Raw genomic sequence first — 14,764 nt, 5'->3', positions numbered from 1 at the left:
TTAGCATTAACTTATTAATGCCTAGTATATTGTAGGGGCTTAATATAGATTTTGAAAAAAAATTAAGTTATATAATTTGTCTCTGGATCTTGGATTCCTCATTTATAAAATAGGAATTAATAATTCCTCTATAGGCCTTTATATAACGATTTCAAAAATTGTATATGTAACATGCTGCTGCTGCTAAGTCACTTCAGTCGTGTCTGACTCTGTGTGACCGCATAGACGGAAGCCCACCAGGCTCCCCTGTCCCTGGGATTCTCCAGGCAAGAACACCAGAGTGGATTGCCATTTCCTTCTCCAATGTGTGAAAGTGAAGTCGCTCAGTTGTGTCCGGCCCTTAGCGACCCCACGGACTGCAGCCTACCAGGCTCCTCCATCCATGGGATTTTCCAGGCAAGAGTACTGGAATGGCTTGCCATTGCCTTCTCCGATATGTAACATACTTGCATGTAAAGAAAACACTGAAAATTAGTAGTTCCCTTCCCTTGAGATTTGCTTTCCTTTAACTGACTATATTAGTAATTAAGAGGGTTCTGGGACTGATTTCTAATGTTGGGGGTGGGGGGTTCCCCACAGTAACAACAATTCTCAGACAGTGTCTGGGCATCCTGCAACTCAATGCAACTCTTGTGCTGTTTACCCAGAGACAGCGTCAGACTCCACAGATTGAGGGCTTAGTCCTACAAGACTGCCCCCTTCTCCTGCCTACATCAGATGCCAATCTCAAGCCCAGGTGGTACCTGTTTCTGACTGGCTGGTAACAGACTGGAGCCATGACCCCCTTCTTAGACTTCAGGTGCTGGTTGTAAGTCCAGGTTGTTCCTTGTAATTCTGATTGACTGGGTGTAAAGCAGAGTCTTCCCATGACCCTCTCCTTGGGTTTGATTAATTTGCTAGAGTATCACATACAGAGAAACATTTTGCTTACTAGAGAGCTGGTTTATTATAAAAGGGTATAATTCGGGAACAGCCAGATGGAAGAGATGAATAGGGCAAGATATGAGGGAAGAGTTTGGGTCTTCATGCTCTTTCCAGGTGCAGCACCCTTCCCGAATCTCCAAGCGTTCACCAACCTGGAAGTTTTCTTAACCTGGGCTTTCAGAGTTTTATGGAGGCTTCCTGACACAGGAATGATTAATTAAATCACTGGCTGTCTCCAGCCATTCACCCCTCCCCTGGTGACTGGAAAGACCAACATTCTGTTCACATGGTAGGTTAGTTCATCTGGTGACCAGCACCCCCTGCCATCTTTAGGGGATTTCCAAACGTCACCCCATCAACCTAAGCTCAGTTGTAGTACATAGGGGCTAGCTATGAATAGCAAGACACTCCACTCACCATTATTGCTTTGAAGAGATATCAGAAACTGAGGATAAGAGGCCAAACGTTTTAACAAAAATGCTACCATTGCTCTTATTGCCTAGGAAATTACCAGGGTTTTGGGAGCTGTCAGTCAGAAACCTTGGAAAAAGACCCCCCCCAAGAATATTTATTATAAATCATGTCACAGTGATGTTCTCCATCTTTGGGCTTTTATTTAACATCATAGAAACTTGTGTATTGTATTTTTTTGAACTGTGGTTGATTTACAGTATTGTACTGGTTTTGGGTATACTGGCCTCCCTGGTGACTCAGCTGGTAAATAATCTGCCTGCAATGAGGGAGACCTGGATTTGATCCCTGGGTTGGGAAGATTCCCTAGAGAAGGGACTGGCTACACTCCAGCATTCTGGCCTGGAGCACTCTATGGACGTATAGTCCATGGGGTCTCAAAGAGTCAGACATGACTGAGTGACTTTCACTTTGGGTATACAGCAGGTGATTCACACATAGAGATACACACACATTCTTTTCAGAATCTTTCACATTATAGGTTATTATAAGATACTGCATATAGTTCCCTATGCTACACAATAAATCCTTGTTGTTTATCTTATATATAGTAGTGTGTACCTGTTAATCACATACTCCTAATTTATCCCTCTGCCACCCTTCTTCCTTTAGAAACCATACATTTGTTTTCTATGTCTATGAGCCTATTTCTGGTTTGTAAGTAAGTTCATTAGTATTTTTTAGATTCCACATGTAAATGATATAATGTTCATCTTTCTCTGACTTACTTCACTTATGATAATCTCTGGGTCCATCCATATTGCTGCAAATGGCACTATTTCATTCTTATTTATGGCTGAGTGATATACCACATCTTCTTTATCCCTTCATCTGTTGATGGACACTTAGGTGCTTCCATGTTTGGGCTATTTTAAATAGTGTTGCTATGAACATTGGCGTGTGTGTATTGAATTTTTTTCAAGTCTACATTTTTTTTTATTATTATTATTATTAAAAAGGCTTAAAAATTTCTCCCATGGCTTTGAGATGAGAGGAAGAATATTTTGAGATGAACCATTTAACTGCAAAAGTATCCTACAGATTTTGTAGCATGTTCGGTTGAATTAATCAATTTTGTGAGAAGCACAGTACCAACATGGTTTTAAATTAAATGCATTAATAATTTCTTATGAGTACGAGTGATCCTCTGATGTATCTGTATTGTGAACAACTGGATGACTCTAGTTTTGACAATAATTACTATATACATTTCATAATCTCTACTCTTGCAGTTCTTGTATCTGTTTTACTGATCTTTTGCTGCAGGGACAGTTCTTGTGTCTCTGTCAGTTCTGTTGAAGTTTGAAGGAAACAACATGCATGATGTCTTTGAACTACTTGTGAGGTATACGGCGACCCCACTGGTTCACTTTCAGCAGAGACAGGGCTTCTCACACATTAACATTTTTGTTTGATCAGACCTCTCAATCTCTGAAACAAAAGGTGATAGTTTGGAAGGGAGCAATAGTGAGCCACAGAAGAAAGTTTTTTTGAGTAGGTTGTGGACTCTTGCTAGCTTCAGAAGTGTTTGTGAGGCTAGAGAGACTTCATGCCCAAACTGGAGTCAAAACTTGCAAAGCTTACATGTTTATTTGGCTGGGTAAATTCATGTCTCCTCCCTCCCCCAGGAGCCTAAATAATACCCTAACACCCATCACTCTTATCTGAGTGAAGGGAGCACTGATAACATCTGAGGACTTTGATGTTTGTGCTTCTAAAACCCTGCGTGAATTCTTAGGGTTAAAATTTATATTTCTTACCCTGAAAGGACCTTTGCAATTCCTGATGATGAGTTCATCTTTCTCCATTGCAGATTGACATCAATAAATGCCATTATTTAGTGGATTTGGACACCATGAGAGAAACACCCCGAGAGCCAAAATATTCATCCAATAGAGAAGAATGGATCAACTTGGCCTACAGACCATTCCTTGATGCTTCTAGGTATGTGGCTTTAATCATAAGAAATGTACTAGAACTAATAAGGATGAAAATTGGAATCTGGGATTGAATAACTTCCAGTCCTGGGCTAACTCTAGTATCCATTTTCTTTTATCTGTGTCCAGTTCCCTGAGAAATCTAAAAGAGTGCTCTCCTTTTCTAGGCATCAGAATGCAAAGTATATTCTGGTATCGTCCAAATAAAAGAATCTATAAACAAATAGATCCACTGAAGAAAACACAAAATGTTTGACATTGAGTATTTTTGACAATAAATTTCAACTTTCTTAACCAAAGTTTTCTAATGCTGTAAGGAGGATTGACTATGTTCTTTGTGGAGCTAGAAATTCATATCGATTATTTTTGGGGTCAAAGCTCAGTCAGAGATGAAGCCAGGCCTTACTACATCTTAAGTAGAGAAACCAAATGGACTAGACCTTGACTAGCTCTTTAGAAAGGCCTCAGACTTCACAACAAGAGGGGAGTCAGGACGTCCAGGTTAAGCAGTAGTGAATGGGAGAGAATTAGAAGGTATAGGTTGTCTGTGGGCCCAGGTCCAGGTAGACAGACAGTTGAAGTTCAAGGAGATTAAAGCTGAAGGAGGTCTCGTAGGCAAAGCCCAGGATCCAAGAGGTCAAGTAAAAACCAAAGGGTGAAGGACCAGGTCTTGAGAGGCAGATCTGGGACTCAGAAACAGGGAAGAAAATATTTTCAGGAAGAGAGAATGATCGGAACCTGCTGATAAGTAAGGTGAAGAATAACAACTGTCCATTGGATTTGACAGTTGATAAAAGCAATTTTGGTGGAGTGGTGGGGGCATAGCATTTAAGAGATTACAGGGATTGAAGCAAAAATGGCAGGGAGAAGCACAGCAAGATGGTGGAGTAGAGGGACGTATGCTCACCCCTTCTTATGAAAACACCAAAGTCATAACTAACCGCTAAACAATCACTGACAAAAAGAATCGCTGAAACCTACCAAAAAAGATACCCTACAACCAAAGACAAGAAGAATCCACAACGAGATGGCAGGAGGAGCATAATCACGATAAACTCAAATCCCATAGACACCAGGTGGGCTAACTACAAACTGGAAAATAATTATACCATAGAAGTTCTCCGACAGAAGTGAACTTTCTGACCCCCATTGGACTGCCCAGCCTAGGGGTCTAGCAGCAGGAGGAGGAGCCCCCAGAGAATCTGACTTTGAAGACTAGTGGTATTTGAGCACAGGAATTCCACAGGACTGGGGGAAACAGAAATTCCCCTCTTGGAGGGCATACACAGGGTATTATGGGCATCAGGATCCAGGGAAAAATGCAGGGATCTCATAAGAGACTGGGCCAGACTTAACTGCTAGTGTTGGAGGGTCTCCTGTGGAGGCAGGGGACAGCTATGGCTCGCTGGAGAGACAGGGACACTGGTGGCATGGGTCTGACAAGTGCTTATTGGCATGAGCCCTCTGGAGGCTGCCATTTTCTAAGACTAGGCCCCACCCAACAGCCTGTAGGCTCCAGTGCTGGGACTCCTCAGGCCAGACAACCAACAAGGTGGGAACACAGCCCCATCCATCAGCAGACAGTCTGCTTAAAGTCATCCTGAATAAACAGCTGCCCGATAATAAACACACCCTCACATATGGCCCTTCCCACCAGAGGGACAAGCCCCAGCTCCACCCAACAGTAGGCAGGTACCAGTCCCCCCAACTGGGAAACCTGCACAAGCCTCTTAAGACAGTCTCATCCACCAGAGGACAGACAGCAGAAACTAGAAGAGCTACAACCCTGCAGCCTGTGGAATGGAAACCACAATCACAGAAAGTCAGACAAAGTGAGATGATAGAGGAATGTGTCCCAGATGAAGGAACAAGATAAGATCCCAAACACCTAAGTGGAGATAGGCAATCTACCTGAAAAAGAATTTAAGAATAATGATAGTAAAGATGATCCAAGATCTTGGGAAAAGAATGGAGCCATTGAGAAGATACAAGAAATGTTTAACTAAGACCTAGAAAAACTAAAAAACAAACAGAGAGGAACAATATACTAATCAAAATAAAGAATACACTAGAAGGAATCAGTAGCAGAATAACTGAGGCAGAAGAACAGATCTGTGACCTAGAAGACAGAATGGTAGAAATCACTGCTGTAGAATAGAATAAAGAAAAAAGAATGAAAAGAAATGACAGTTTAAGAGACCTCTGGTATGACATTAAATACACCAACATTTGCATTATAGGGATCACAGAAGAAGAAGAGAAAGAGAATATATCTGAGGAAATATTTGAAGAGATAATGTAATAACTGAAAACTTTGCTAACATGGGAAAGGAAACAATTATCCAAGTTGAGGAAGTGCAGAGCGGAGAAGGCAATGGCACCCTACTCCAGTACTCTTGCCTGGAAAATCCCATGGATGGAGGAGCCTGGTAGGGTGCAGTCCATGGGGTTGTTAAGAGTCGGACACGACTGAGCAACTTCACTTTCACTTTTCACTTTCATGCATTGGAGAAGGAAATGGCAACCCATTCCAGTATTCTTGCTTGGAGAATCCCAGGGATGGTGGAGCTTGGTAGGCTGCCGTCTGTGGGGTCACACAGAGTCAGACACGACTAAAGTGACTTAGCAGCAGCAGCAGGAAGTGCAGAGAGGCCTAGGCAGGATCAGCCCAAGGAAGAACACACTGAGACACATAGTGATCAAATTAATAAACATTATAGATGAGGAAAAAGTATTAAAAGCACCAAAGGAAGAGTAACAGATAATGCACAGGGGAACTCCCATAAGGTTATCAGCTGATTTCTCGGCAGCAACTTTGCAGACCAGAAGGGAGTGGCAGGACATATTTAAAGTGATGAAAAGGAACAACCAACAACCGAGAATACTCTACCCAGAAAGGCTGTCAGAGTTGATGGTGAAATCCAAAACTTTACAGACAAGCAAAAAGTCAGAGAATGCAGCACCACCAAAACAGCTTTGCGGCAAATTCTAAAGGAACTTCTCTGGGAATAAAAAGACCGCAACGAGAAACAAGAAAATTACAAATGGAAAAGCTCACCAATAAAAGCAAACATACAGTAAAGGTAAGAAATCACCTGCACACAAATATGATATCAAACTGTGAGAGGAGAACACGATTGCAGGATACTGGAAATGCATTTGGTATTCAAAGACGAGCAAGTTAAAACAGTATTGTTTATATATAGATTGCTCTATCAAAGCTTTCTGGTAACTGCAAACTGAAAAGCTACAGTAGATACACACACACACAAAGGAATCAAAACACAACACGAAAAGTCAATCATCAAATCAAAGTGAGGGGAACAAAGGAAAGGAAGAAAAAAGACCTCCAAAACAAATCCAAAACAATTAACAAAGTGGCAGTAAGAACATGCATATTGATAATTACCTTAAGAGCTACCCCACGCCCAAACTCAGAGGCAGCAGCCGAGAGGAGCTACCCCACATCCAAGGTAAGGAGCAGAGGCTGTGCTTTGCGGGAGCAACCGTGAAGAGATACCCCTTGTCCAAGGTACGAGAAACCCAAGTAAGACGGTAGGCTCTGAGAGAGGGCATCAAAGGGCAGACAGATTGAAACCACAATCTCAGACAACTAGCCAGTCTGATCACACGGACCACAGCTGTTTAACTCAATGAAACTAAGCCATGCCATGTGGGGCCACCCAAGACAGAGGGGTCATGGTGGAGAGGTCTGACAGAATGTGGTCCACTGGAGAACGGAATGGCAAACCACTTCAGTATTCTTGCCTTGAGAACCCCATGAACAATATGAAAAGGCAAAAAGATAGGACACTGAAAGATGAACTCCCCAGGTCGGTAAGTGCCCAATATGCTACTGGAGATGCTGAAACTCCAATATTTTGGCCACCTGATGCGAAGAGCTGACTCATTTGAAAAGACCCTGATGTTGGGAAAGATTGAAGGCAGGAGGAGAAGGGGACAACAGAGGATGAGATGGTTAGAGGGCATCACCGACTCAATGGACATGAGTTTGGGTAATCTCCAGGAGTTGCTGATGGACAGGGAGTCCTGGTGTGCTGTGGTTCATGGAGTCTCAGAGTCGGACGTGACTGAACTGAACTGAAACAGATTAAAGGCTCCAACCAAAAGACATAGCCTGGCTGAATGGATGACAAAAACAAGACCACATATATGCTGTCTACAAGAGACCCACTTCAGATCAAGGGACACATACAGAACTGAAAGTGAGGGGATAGAAAAATGTGTTCCATTCAAATGGAAGTAAAAAAAATGCTGGAGTAGCAATATCATATCAGACAAAATAGACTTTAAAGATCTAGTACAAAAGACAAAGAAGGACCCTACTTAGTGATCAAAGGATCAATCCAAGAAGCAGCAGCTATAAGAGTTTTTAACTCTATATGCACAATATAGGAAAATGTCAATTTAAAGGCAAAAATTATTACTGTTTAGGTTGGTGCAAAAGTAACTGTGATTTTTGCATTGTTGAAATTAGTCATTTGATATTGGAATACATTATAAATAAATGTGGTTAAGTTATACATCACTTTAATGCACACTTCTTCTTCTTTTTTTGCTAATGACTTATTACCTGCTGTTTATTTTATATATATTTTAGACTATGGGTATTCTGTTAGACAAAAAGCAAATTTGGGTGATTTTCTTGAGTTCAAAATGGGTCATAAAGAAGCAGAGACAACTTGCAACATCAGCAACACATTTAGCCAAGGAACTGCTAATGAACATACAGTGCTGTGGTGGTTCAAGAACTTTTGCAAAGGAGATGAGAGCCTCGAAGATGAGGAGCTTAGTGGCTGGCCTTTACCAATCAGAAGTTGATAATGACAGTTGAGAGCCATTATTGAAGCTAATGCTCTTACAACTATACAAGAAGTTGCCAAAGAACTCAGTGTCAACCATTCTATGGTCGTTTGACATTTGAAGCAAATTGGAAAGGGTGAAAAAGCTTGATAATTGGGTGCCTCATGAACTGACCGGAAATCCAAAAAAAATCGTTGTGAAGTGTCATCTTCTTTTATTCTGTGCAACAACTGCAAACCATTTCTCAATCGAATTGTGACATGTGACAAAAAGTGGATTGTATATGACAACTGGTGATGACCAGTTCAGTGGCTGGACTGAGAAGAAGCTCCAAAACTCTTCCCCAAGACAAACTTGGACCAAAAAAGATCATGGTCACTGTTTGGGGGTCTGCTTTCTGTCTGATCCGCTACAGCTTTCTGAATCCTGACAAAGCCATTACATCTGAGAAGTATGCTCAGCAGATCAATGAGATACACCAAAAACTTCAACATCTCCAGCCACCATTTGTCAATAGAAAGGGCCAGTTCTTCTCCATGACAATGCCTGACCACAGATCACACAACCAACACTTCAAAAATTGAATGAATTGGGCTTCAAAGTTTTGCTTCATCCTCCATATTCACCTGACCTCTCACCAACTGGCTACCACTTGTTCAAGCATCTTGACAATTTTTGGCAGGGAAAGTGCTTCTACAACCAACAGGGTGCAGAAAATGTTTTTCTAAGAGTTCGTTAAATCCTGAAGAACAGATTTTTATGCTACATGAATAAGCAAACTTATTTCTTATTGGCAGAAATGTGTTGATTGCAATGGTTCCTATTTTGATTAATAAGTCTGTGTTTGAGCCTAGTTACAGTTATTTAAAATTCACGATCCAAAACCATGATTATGTTTGCACCAACCTAATAGCAACCATAAAAGGAGAAATCAACAGTAACACAATAATAGTTGGGGACTTTGAACACCCACTTTCATTAATGGACCAGATGGACTTACTTGATATTTATAGAGCATTCCATCCAAAAGCAGCTTAATACACATTCTTCTCAAGTGCACACAGAATATTCTCCAGGGTTGATCACATTCTGGGCCACAAAACGAGCCTCAGTAAATTCAGGAAAATTGAAATCATGTCAGTCATCTTTTCCAACCACAACGCTGTGAAATTAGAAATCAATTACAAGAAAAACTGTTAAAAACATAAGCACGTGAAGGCTAAACAATATGCTAATAAACAACTGATGAATCACTGGAGAAATCAAAGAGGAAATCAGAAAATACCTAGAGACAAATGACCACGAAAACATAATGATCCAGAACCTATGGGATGCAGCAAAAGCAGTTCTCAGAGGGAAGTTTATAGCGATACAGTCTTGCCTTGGGAAACAAGGATCTCAAACAACCTAACCTTACATCTAAAGCAACTAGAGAAAGAACAAAGCCCAAAGTTACTAGAAGGAAAGAAATCATAAAGATCAGAGCAGAAATAAATGAAATAGAGATGAAGAAAACAATAGAAGAGATCAATCATCATGTCCCTACGTGAGTAAGGAGGAAGTAGGGTAGGCATTAAAGGAGTGGGAGACCATGACAGGTGATAGGATCATGACCTGAGACTCAAAAACATTGTCAGAATCAGAACAGTAGTAGGAGGGAACTTGAAATTCTCTTTCAAGCAGCAGCGAAGGTATGAATTTCTCTGCATCGTACATATTCTGTTGGTGCCTGACTTGTAATTTGATACAGTATTTGGAGAGCGGGTCACTGTTGTGGCTTCGTTTTTGAGTTGAGAAAACTATGATGACATGAGATCTGGGCTTGAAAAGATCTCCAGCCCAGGAGGGTCAGTAGATCCCTAACAGCCTTCCTGTTAACAAAGGGAAGCAATGGGTGACAAATATTGACCAGCAAGACCTTGGTCACAGAATGAATTCTGTTTATAGCACATGGGGCAAGGGAGTATTTTTGAAGCAACTTTTTTTTTTCCCTTTTGGTCTTAAAGGATTGGAGTGGGAAAATTTCCTCATCTTCCCATTTCCCCTTTTGGTAGTACGTGGGCCCAGCAGCTGGTAGACATGAACTGAGAGCCTGTTCAAGGCAAAGAAACCTGATGCTTGTACGCTGCTCACCGGAGAACTGGAAATCTTCTGAGGGAAGAGCAGAAGGTGTTGGCCACCTTCTCACCTGCCTTGTAGCGAGCAGAGAGTGACGGAGGTGACCACACTGTCACTCAGTGATGTGGCCGAGCATTGCTCCTCCAGGGCCCTCTGCTCAGCACTCTCCTCAGTTAGTGGGAGCAGAGGACACACTGGGAGCCCATGAAATATGAGAGCCTTTCCCAGAGATACTATTTGCTGCTCCCCACTGAACATCTGCTTCCCTAAGCAGCTAGATTTTAAGGGCAGAAATAGGGCATAGTTTGATAGACATTTGTTTGATAGGCTCAGTTTGATAGATGTTTGTTGGCCATCTTCTGCATATAAGACTTTATAGACTGTGTGCAGACAAGACCACTGCCTTGAGAGTTTATAGTTTACCCGGGGAGATGCACCGTAGTTCAGAGAGGTGCTACTGGGGTTAGCTCCAAAAGGCTAGAATGGGTGAAACCAAGGAAGATTCCGAGAGGACATGACATCTGAAGATTACACTGGCTCCACTATGGGAGGTAGACTGGAAGGCGGGAAGGTGGGAGGCATACAAACAAGCTGGGAGGCTGTTCTGCTTGACTAGACCAGAGGTGGCGAGGAAGTGAGCTCAGCTGTAAAGGATGAATGGACTCAGGAGACACATTTTTGCAGAAAAGGATCAGGTCAAAGTTTGGATCCCAGAAGCCCACAATTTTCTCCAGTGGCCTTGATCAAGCTTTTAATATTTTCCTTTGCTCTATTAGAAATGCAGTGCTAGTCACTGTTATGGTTTGCTTTCTCTAGCGGGGCTGCTCCCTGACCAGAAGCTTTTGCACATTGAGCAGCACTTGCCAGAGAGACGGGACTCTGAGCTTATCCCGTTGTACGTCCTGTCTCTCCTGTTGGTCCCTGGTGCCGCTTCATTTAACAACGAGCACACCTCCAGTGGAGGTGGAGGAAAGGAGAAGACCCCTGGAGACTGCCTTCAGAGGTTTTTGATTTCCCATAAGTTGTTCTCATTTCCCTAAACTGGCATTCTTTTCATGACCATGTGCTGAGAAAAAAAAGAAATCTGTTGGTTACAGATTACTTGAAGATATGCAAAGGATAATGGAAGTTTACTTGAAAGTATGCAAAGTACAATGTAAAGAACAGGAGGTCAGAAGACATGTGCAATCGGTCCTGGTTGCTTTTTGGTTGTTCCTCTCTGTTCCCACATTTCCGTATCGGTAAAACAGAGATAATATTTTATATACTTTATGGGAATGTTGGAAGGATTAAAGGAGAGCTGAAATACGAAAGTGTTTTTAAATTCTAAAGTGTTATATAAATGTCAGGCCTTCTATTAATTAGCAGGCTGCCTGAAGCTCCAAAGTTATGCTGATTTTCTTTACATTTCTCTTCTTTAGCCATTCCTAGTATATATGGCCCCAACTGCAAACGCAGCAGGATCTTCCCGCGCCCTTTGCCACAGCAGTGTGTAACTGTCAGCACTGTGACGTGATGTTGCTGACTTTGGGCCAGTCAAGTTGGGCTGTACTGTGGGAGGCGGTGTGCCTCAGAGATACCCTTCTGAGGTGGTGCATGAAATGCCCTTGAGAACTCAACCCTGGGATGTCTTTGAGCCTCTCGAATGGGGCTATTACTTTTCCTCTGTCTTCATGAAACAATGGTTTTTGTACTTTAGCAATTTATGTAACAGGGAGGAGAATGGCACTATCCACGTGTAATAGTCACTCATGTCTTAGCCCCTATATCAGGTGGGCTGCAGGCCTAGCTGTTATCTAGCTCTTCCTGAGGAAGGGTTTTCATAAGCCTGTGACATACCACCACATGATCTTTTTAGAAATGTAAGCAGGTTAGTTTCTCAAATGTTTAAGTCCCTGAAATTTATTATTTTTAATTTAAAAAAATGTGTTTATTTTTGGCTGTGCTGGGTCTTTGTTGCTGCGAGGGCTTTTCTCTAGTTGCGGCGAGTGGGGGCCACTCTCTGGTTGCAGGTGCAGGCTTCTTAGTGCAGTGGCTTCTCTTGTGGAGCACAGGCTCTTGGGTGCACAGGCTTCAGTAGTTGCGGCATGTGGGCTCAGTAGTTGCAGCTCCCAGGCTCTAGAGCACAGGCTCAGTAGTGGTGGCACGTGGAACTTAGCTGCTCTGTGGCATGTGGGATCTTCCCAGACCAGGGATCAAACCCAGTCTCCTGCACTGGCAAGCAGATTCTTTACCATTGAGCCACCAGGGAAGCCCAAGCCCCTGAAATATAAATCTGCTTTCTTTGGAGTTCACTTTGAGATCATTTTTTTTCCCTTCCTTTATCCATCTCTCTGTATTTCTAGCTATCTGACATCCATTTAACCAGCAGGTATTTTGGAACACTGCTAGGAACTGTGATGAATCTTAAGTGTATATGATGGTGAACACAAATTCCCTATCTTCTTGAGCCCTACAGTATAATGGGGAGGGTGGCATTAAATAAATAACCATCTAGATCAGTCTAGAATTACAGCCCTGTTAGGTACTTTAAGAGAAAAGTACAGGGTGCTCAGAGAGAAGGAGTCGGCAGGAAGACGCCCTTGGAGTTTGCTTTTATGTCATGAAGCCAGCTGGTTAAGCAGGTTTGGAAATCAGAAAATATTCATTGAAAAGCTATAATGTTCTTGTCACAGCACTAGATTATTTAGGGGTTATGAAAGAAGCAATTAGACACAGATTTTTACCTTTGAATAATTTACAACTTTTGTAGTTCCTTTTGTAAAATTTTGTAGGGATTCCCTGGTGGTTCAGATAGTGAAAAAACAAGAGTCTACCTGCAATGTGGGAGACCGGAGTTCGATCCCTGGGTCAGGAAGATTCCCCTGGAGAAGGAAATGGCAACCCACTCCAGTATTTTTGCCTGGAAAATCCCATGGACAGAGGAGCCCAGGGGCCTGTAGTCCATGGGGTTGCAAAGAGTCGGACACAACTAAGGAACTTCACTTTCACTTTTTGTCGTTACACATAAACACCTTGAAAATAGTACTAAGACCATGTGAAAGTGTTAGTCACTCAGTTGTGTCTGACTCTTTGTAACCCCATGGACTGTAGCCCACCAGGCTTCTCTGTCTATAGGATTCTCCAGTCTAGAATCGTGGAGTGGGTAGCCATTCCCTTCTCCAGGGGATCTTCCTGACCCAAAGATCAAACCTGGATCTCCTGCACTGCAGGCAGATTCTTTACCATCTGAGCCACCAGAGAAGACATTAAGACCATAGAAGGTCCTGGGTGATGTGCTAAAACTTCAGAGAAAGGAGAGCTCAGTGGAGGTTAGAGTGTACTCGGAAGGTCTCCTGGAGAAGGTGGTGCTTAGCCGAAGTGTACAAGAAAAAGGATTTGTATTCATGGTAAAGAGGGCAGAATCATACCTGTAATTCAAGGAGAAGAAACCATGAACACAAGGGGAAAAAGTAAAAGAAGCCTGTTAAATGAGGGAACCCGAGGGTCCATAGAGGAAAGCTTAATTTACCTCTTCGATTTAAATTTGCTTTTAGTTAGAGTGATCTGTAATATAGTATCCAAATGAGAACACTTTTGAAAGGAAAAGGGGCCCTGCCCTGGGCGAGTTGAGATAGGTGGTTATCCTATATAACGTGACTGGAATACAAGAGCTTATCCAAGAAAGCAGGACTGGAGAGCGCACATGGTTATGGTCAGTCCATGTTTACCATCGGGTTTGCCCATAGGTTACTTATCTGATTTAACTTTCAGACGTTCCTTGGTGCCTTAGCCTGGATTGGGCCTTAGCTGTCTGAAAGGGACGCGGTGAGGCTAGTTTGAAGACAGTACCAGCACACAGAAAAATCATACTCTTGAGTGTGTGCAGGGGAAACTCAACCCCGGGGGAAGCAACCTAAAATTATTAGGACCATACTGTGACTGGTGCAAATTTAGGAATTCTAAATATCTATGAATATGTGAAGAGGCGTGTTTTTTGTTGAAATTGTTGGAAGATAAGCCGAGTTTCCTGTTGGACTGTTGGAGAAGGAATCTCAAAGAGGGCTGAACGTTGTAAACCTGTCTGGGAGAATGGCTGCCCAGATGCCCACCCGTGCTCTTCCTATTAGACTTCTTTGCTTTATCAGAGGACTGGAGAGGCCAAACCACATTAGTTGGAGAGAAGATCTAGACATAAGACTTTGATTTAATTTTTAAATTTTACTTGGAGTATTTACAGTATTTATTTTACAGTATTGTGATGGTTTTTGCCATATAGCAGTATGAATTAGTCATAGGTATACATGTTTCCCCTCCATCAGGCACAAGATCTTGAAAACCATTTTCTAGTCTCCTCCCGCACATAACTGGTACCAGAGCTGCAACTTCCTATCCCTAAGTTTGCTGTGTCTGTGTCTGGCTAATATTAGCGTTTATCAAACTTCCAAGATACGGGGGCTAAACTCGTTGACATATCACTTTTTAAACCAGACACATTTGTCACCCTATGG

General features: G+C 42.3%; 1 protein-coding gene across 2 annotated transcripts in view; it reads left to right on the top strand.

Moving 5' to 3' along the window:
- ALG9 (ALG9 alpha-1,2-mannosyltransferase) overlaps positions 1–14,764 on the top strand; it is a 118,129-nt gene that overhangs the window by 85,150 nt on the left and 18,215 nt on the right. For both annotated transcript variants that reach the window (XR_016038965.1, XM_088842928.1), the window contains exon 14: positions 3,209–3,339. Coding sequence is in view for 1 of the 2 variants with exons in the window: in XM_088842928.1 (XP_088699054.1) it covers positions 3,209–3,339 (131 nt within the window). In the remaining variant the exon portion in view is untranslated. The remainder of the gene's footprint in view (positions 1–3,208; positions 3,340–14,764) is intronic.

The sequence above is a fragment of the Moschus berezovskii genome, chromosome 14 (assembly GCF_049115385.1).
Source record: "Moschus berezovskii isolate FMDL1 chromosome 14, NW_MosBer_1.0, whole genome shotgun sequence".
Lineage (NCBI taxonomy): Eukaryota > Metazoa > Chordata > Mammalia > Artiodactyla > Moschidae > Moschus > Moschus berezovskii.
The sequence above is the reverse complement of the archived record's forward strand: the minus strand, read 5'-3'. Positions and strand labels throughout refer to the sequence as shown.